A 7,138-nucleotide genomic window follows, 5' to 3' on the forward strand; every position below is an offset into this window, starting at 1 on the left:
GACAGCACCTAGAGCCGAATCATCTGAGGAGGAAGGTATTAAATCTTGCTTTGTTGGCCTGACACCGTGAGAGAGGTGCAATGGCTAAACCCCATTAGTCATTTTCTGATTGTGATTGCTAAAACTTTCCACAACCCTGAGACATCCCTCTTCAATTAAATCTGTAATGAACTTCCTGGAAGCAAATACCGACGCAAATGTAAGCAGCAAATGAGTTGAGTTTCTTTCCTTTTTGTTAGTCACTGCAGATTGTTTCCTTCAAACCTTATGTAGCTGCTATACAAATCAAATAGTCACAGTAGTAGTGAAAACCAAATACCACAGAAAGTAGGACATTCGTATTTCTTTTTGACTTTGTAAATAAACAAGGCTAATAAAAACCACACAACAACTGTTTTAAATGTACAAAGTTGCACAGGTCTTTTATCAGTATTTGAAAATATTCAACAATGAAAGTTAAATCAAACAGTAAGAATAAGTAATAACAATATCAGCAATAACTAGACTTCAAATCAGAACTTTTTAGTTTTTTTTACTGAAACACCTGAGGGAAGCAAATAAAAAGAGAAAAAACCCACCGAAGTTTAGAAAATAAAAATAAAAGATCACAAAATAAAGTCAAGACAAGCTCATACAGGGGTCAGTCACTTCATCTGTATGTACAGCACATTCGCTCCACAACTGTGCAAGACAGCAGTGAAAATGGGGGGGGGGGGACAACAAAACAGTGATGAAAATGACAACTTCTTTCCGCAGTTGGCTCTCAGGTTTACTGCCTTTTACGTCAGTATTGGCAGCTGTATGGATTCCCATGTAAAGGCAGGGTGAAAGCAGAAAAACGACAACAGAAATGAGAAAACCCATTTGGAGCTTGCGAGCAAATGCGTTCATTTTCCTTTTATGCGTGTATTACAGCCACAGAACTGAGAGTACTCCATTTGTTACTTTCATTTGAAAGGCTGAGAGGACTGAGAAAGCATAGTCCTGTTCAGAAAACAACCCAAACATACAGTGAAAACACAACCCAACATAAGGTTTTTTTTTTGTTTTTTTTTTAATAAATGGTCCCTGGATGCATAAGACACTGCCACATTCTTGACACCTCCTCACTTGAAAAAAATCATCATCATTCAAGCTTGTTTCAGTAAGAAACATGACATCAACATTAGTTTGGAGGTGTTTTCGAGAATCACATTTGTCTGTACATTAATCAATATTCATTACAGTTCAACCCTTGAGTAAATTTTACTTTCTGCCAAATCTCACCAAAAACACATTGCTGGAAAATGAGAGAAATTGAAATGCAAAGAAACCTTTGGTCAAAGAGTGTATTCACAAGGGGAAAAAATGCAATGACGAGATATAAAGAAATCATTCATCACTGAAGATTAACTAAACAACAAAATTAAAAAGCAAAACTCGAGTGGTTTTCTATATGTTTCTCTCTATTCATTCTCGATGTGGCCCATAGTTCAACCCTCCTCCAATACATTTGGGTCTGCAAGTTATACTGGTTTCCTCACAGAGGAAAGAAGGAAAGAAAAAGGTGCTCTTTTCATGAAAGTCATGTTTGTCTTGATTGTCCACAAAAAATAAGTGCCAGCAGGAAATAACCCCGGCTAAAGGATGTACAATCACAGCGTAAAACGACAACATCCTTTACTGGAAAGGAATTCAGAGTCCATAACACGCTCCTGAAAAGACTTTGAACCTGCATTAAATTGGTGTTTGCAATATTTGTGACTATGTGTGCACAAGATCTGTGCAAATCGGTGTCTGTAACTGTCTCTGGTGGTGGTTTATTCGGAGACTGTCTTATCCTGTGTTGCTTTGTCCTGCATGCAGCTCTTGCGGATGATGGGCAGTGGATGGGCTTCTGTATTGAAGACCCAGTCCTCCAGGGGGAGAAGGTCGTCATCAGAGAAGAGCAGGTACAGATACCTGAGCAAACAGGAACAATATCCATTTAATTAAAAGCTAGACTAATTGGTCACTTTACTGCTGTCTGTTTCTACACATTCAGTGTAATTACATACACTTATCCACCCCCATATTGAACTCTTGCAGAGTTCAATATGGGGGTTAATCCATGTTAAGATCATTGTAAATGCACTATGAGTCACAAATAAATATTTCAATTTCTGAACAGTCTACAAAAAAATTTGAAATCCACAAACTCGTCAAAATAGAAATCAGTGACTTGTACTTGAAAACCAGAATCTGAATGAATGTTGTCACTGTGTCCGGGCGCAGTGTCATTTTTACCACTTTGGTTTTTGTATGAATTAATCAAATAAGAGATAACATGTAAATTAGTGCACTTTAGTGGTGCTGGTAGGTGGATTTTGTTTATTTCTGACAGAAACAGGCTAGCCATTACCCTTTTTTTTTTTTTAACCACTCCTGGTGTAAAGATGCCCGTGGCTGGCTGTAGCTTAATATTAAATGCACACAAATCATTATGCTGTGTAACCTGGTTTTCCTGACTAATCTGTCTTTTTGATGTGTAAGTAACATACTGATAGTACTGGCATATTAACGGTTTACCATATTGTTCTATATAAAAAAAAAATGTTAGACTTTTTCCTTGTCAACAGTACATTTCTGGTGAAAAGATGTTATTCTTCAAAGAGACCAAGCATTTTCCTCAAGAAGTAAGGCCTCCTTATTTCTCCATTACAGCTGTCTTTCTGTGTCTTGACATAAGAAGGATAAGGCGGACACATTTTGCATTATTTCTTTTAGCCAATAAAAAAACAAAACCAACAATTAATTGATTCTACTAACAAGTATTGTCTGTGTAGCTAAAGCCTGATAGAGCTCCACTGTTGTCCAACAACTATTAAAATAACATCAATGAGCCACACTGTTGCACTGGAAGATGGGCATTAGTTTATTAGTAGATGTGTATTAATTCGCTGCTGAAAATAGTCCAAATACAGTATTTACTCATGTTGGAGTAACATTGCAAAAACTACAGTGCACAGCTGTTATATTATTATGCCTTTTTAAAAGATTGACGTTGCCCAGTGCCACAGACACAGTAGGGAAGTCTGAAAGGGAGGGACTTGCAGGTTTTGTTTTTTTCTCCATGGGATGTTTTGACAAAATATTCTTTAACCACTAAACCATTTGACCACATTTAAAGGGGACCTTTTAATGCTTTTTCGTATTTTCTGGCACATCTATAATGTTACAACATGACCCAAGCTTCAAATAATGGTAAAAGTATTTAAAAGAAATCCCTGTGAGCCAAAACCTCAGATATCCCCCCCTGTTCTTAATGCTCCGTTTTAATCCGTTTTCTCTACTAACTGCTGGGTATGATGTCATTCCAAGATGGATTTCCATATATGGTCATTTGCTCCACGCAGAGAATACTGGCCACACCCACAAAGGAACATGCAGCTCCATCCCTGCGTCAACCTGGGCTGAGAGACAGGAGCATCTACAGCTTGTTTCAGACAGATACTGAAATAAGGCCTGCATGATGTGCCAGTATAAGATAGAATTATTATTATTTTTTTTTACTTGGAAGGCAGTTTTGCATGATTCAAAGAGAACTACAATATTGGGCTGGAAATGCAGCAGAATAGGTCTCCTTTAATAATCTGGCATGCAAGAACACTTTGCAAGCTCAATACAGTATTACTAAATTATTCACATGCAAGGACTTCTTGTCATGATTTGTCACTGCAACTTTAAAGTGAATGCACATTAGGGATAGTGTAGCGCTGAGTGAGGTGGCAGCACAGTCGTTTTTAAGCGTTGCCTGGTGACAGCTGACCTGAATATATGATTCCTGATTCCTGTCTTTACCATCTACTATTTTAGCACTCTGAATGGTGTGTGTTGCTTAGTGACCCAAGAATTAGGGGAGGTAAAATCTATTGCCATTCACGTTGTTTTTTAACGAGTGAAATTAAGAAAATCACATTCAAAGTGTGATTGGAATGGAATCGCCTTAGATGACTCCTGAACACTGGAGTAGAGAGTGTCTCATTCACATCACGAGCTTGCTTCACGGACAGGACAGATAATGGATAGAGATGAATCCCCAGCATTTAGTATTGGACCCTATATTACTTTCTATATCTAATATGGCTTACGCATGCAAATTGTAAAATGGCATTTGCTATGGGGAGATGTGGTGAGGAAATAGGTCTTACTTGAGTGTCTCTGAGAGGAAGAAGCTCTGCTGCATGTTATCGTGGCTGACTGTCATGGTGTAAACGTCACGGATCCCAGAGAACCCAGACTCCACTCTGCAGTGCTGCTCCAGGGCCTGACAGGAAACGGAGGATCCATTTAAACATGAACATGTACCTTTTCTGGTGAAAGTAAATACAGACCGTTTCTTGCCAGCTTCATTGTACAAACTGAATCAATCATATGTAATTCATTTATTCATGTATATTTTTATTTACCCATTTTATAAGCTCTCAGAGTGGCCATTGTGAGAGGACCAAGTATTTTACATACTGCACAGAGAAAATCACACTGCGTATGAGTAAAGGCTGTTGCCTATTCTTCTGATGCATTACAGTGGATAAAGAGAAAATGCTTTCCGCAACAACAATGTGTCCATTTACACCTAAAAGGGTAAATAAATCATGGAACAAGTCGAGCCCTTCAGCCGGTTACAGAATTGAAGCCCAAGCAATGCTAAATCTGAGGGCTAATGGAGAGTGGCTGAGCTAGCCAAGCGGATTAGCACATTATTACCCCTGCTACAAAGGGCTGGCTTATATGTGCTAATTAACAAAGACCCCGACATGTTAAAGCTTGATGCTCATGAGGAGAAGTGTTGTGCACTGCATTCAACCTTTGTGCCGGATAATTAAAGGCCCGTCAAACTCGTCAGCCATCTCTCCACTTCTGTGCCCACTAAATTAATGCTAAATTTATTATGCCAGTCCTCTACAGTTTACCATAGCTAATGTCCTGTCTGTTGCCACATTAATAATAGTGCGGCTCCCTACAGAACCTTCACCTCCTGCTTGTGGGATTGCTTGATCTACAAGCTAATGTATGGTGCCACACAATATCGAGGAAGCTGGTTGAGGGTAATTGAGGGTGTTATAGGTGCTTGACATAATAGGTGAGTACAATTTATGAAATCAGAGTCCAAGCCACTCCTAAGAGAGAAATAGGGTACAAATATGGTTCTGTATCACCCACTGAAATATAACTTTAAATTTTTCTTTGTAACACACCGACCTAAATATAAGACTACGACAACATGATTCGGCTCTACCTTCCTGTTTGAAAGGAGTGAGTACTGTTCAGGACATTACATTAGATTGTAGACTTCATGTTGGTAGGCTAGCCACTTTCTTCTGTCTGTTTTATAGTTTGTCTTTTGTATTTCAGTTGATTTTGTCTGAAAAGTAACAATGAAAAAGATGGCCTGAGCAAAAAGTTAAAACCATGGCTCCTTTTTCACATCCACACAGCCGACCAAACACAGCATGAAGGTGGGTGTGAAGCTTTCAAACTAACAGCTTAAAAGACGCACTATAAATGCAATTAAAGTAACTTGCTAGCCTAGCCACGTTAAGGCTAAAAACAAACCCATATTGAAACACACTCTGTAGCGGTCTGGGTTACACCAGTATTATCTCCATTAAAAAAGAATATCTGATGATGTCAATATCTTATATTCGGGTCAATAATGTATGACAGGATACACAAGATGAGGAATTAACTTAACTTGAAAACTCACTTGGACAACCAAGACAAATGGTGGGGTTTATGCTTTCATGTCATTTTTCACTTTTTCCTAGCTTTCCCCACAGGACTAGTGATAAAATGTTAGTATAGAAAAGACAAATGCATTTACAGAATTTCTTTTCCCAAAGACAGGTCTTGGAAAAAGCTGGGTCCTCTTATATTTGGGCTAGTACAGTAAATGTTAACACTGTATTGGCATATCTCACCTCAACAGCCTCCCAGCCCCACTCTCTGTACTTGGGGTCATGGGTCAGTCTCCACATGTACATGTAGCTCTCGATTACTTCTGGTCGTAGGATGTAATATCTGTCGCTCAGCCTGGTAGCTGTGGCTTCACTTCCGCCGTCAAATCTGAACGCCTCAGGTCCCAGCTTGGTGGCTGAGAGAGAGAAATATAAAAGACACAACATATAACATATTTTATTTTGGGCCATAGACACAAGCACTTTTTCCAACAGATCTGATCTATCAGTGTACAGAAGCCATCCAATTGCTAGTGGTTTTTAAAAAAAGGCTAGAAGCAAAAGTGAAACAATTAAGACCTCCCGGCTGCCCAGATGGTCTGTGGGCTTCTCTTTTTCTGTCATTGTCCTTATTCTTCTCCTTCCCTCCATTATTTTTCTACCACGATTCAACACTGCACAGCAAATAGATTCTTTTCATGGTAATGCACAAAGCAATCTATTTTTGCCAAGGTCAGGACAGGAGCATCGGCATAGCAACATCTTGAATTTAGGAACATGCTTGGAGTGGAAGTTATTATGATTATAAAACCTAGTTTTTACATTTATTTTTCTCTGGCTCATCCTCTGATTTTAGCCACCCACTGTATAGCTGCTTGGAAAATTGGACCATGTTTAGAGGAAGCAGGTTCTTTAAGATCACTGAGGGTTTACGAGTTAGCTGCATCTGATTGGACCTGACAATCATCTTGAAACAAAAAGCTAGTGTGATAGACAGCAGGGCCACCCGGTCAGCTAGTCCATTATAGAGTGTGAGTGTGTGAGTGTGAGTGAGTGAGTGAGTGATGGTGTGCAAGCAATACAAGGAGAAACATGGAAACAAAGTGTTTACAGTTCAACACACACCCACAGACTTTACTATACACACATCACTGTGCAAAGACAGGGAGAAAATTAGGAGAAATACGTCACCACCAGTTAGTGTATTGTGGCTGAAAAACCATTAAGACGGAAGATGGATTAAGTCGGCCAGTGGCTTTAAATACATTTTATTCATAGCTAAAAAATCAAAGGGGGCTTTACAATCTGTCCAACAGAGGGTGGGAAAAGGTTAAGAATTAAAACAAAAACAAGAGTAGAATCCCCTTCCACATACAATATGTAGGCGTTATGCAGAGGAACAACAGCAGTAGCAAAATTAAAGTATGGAGCCTATGGTTTTT

At 39.0% G+C, this 7,138-nt stretch overlaps 1 protein-coding gene across 1 annotated transcript; it reads right to left on the minus strand.

Moving 5' to 3' along the window:
• Positions 1 to 394: 394 nt before the first annotated feature.
• LOC119896813 (mannosyl-oligosaccharide 1,2-alpha-mannosidase IA-like) lies at positions 395 to 6,112 on the minus strand (the record flags this gene model as incomplete). Its single annotated transcript, XM_038710254.1, is given in 3 exon segments — positions 395 to 1,941; positions 4,170 to 4,285; positions 5,940 to 6,112. Coding segments are annotated over 3 exon segments (431 nt in total), but the record flags the coding sequence as incomplete, so codon positions are not given.
• Positions 6,113 to 7,138: the final 1,026 nt, after the last annotated feature.

The sequence above is a fragment of the Micropterus salmoides genome, unplaced genomic scaffold, assembly GCF_014851395.1.
Source record: "Micropterus salmoides isolate LMB-PRFRI ecotype aquatic unplaced genomic scaffold, ASM1485139v1 Ms_hic_scaffold_1077, whole genome shotgun sequence".
NCBI lineage: Eukaryota > Metazoa > Chordata > Actinopteri > Centrarchiformes > Centrarchidae > Micropterus > Micropterus salmoides.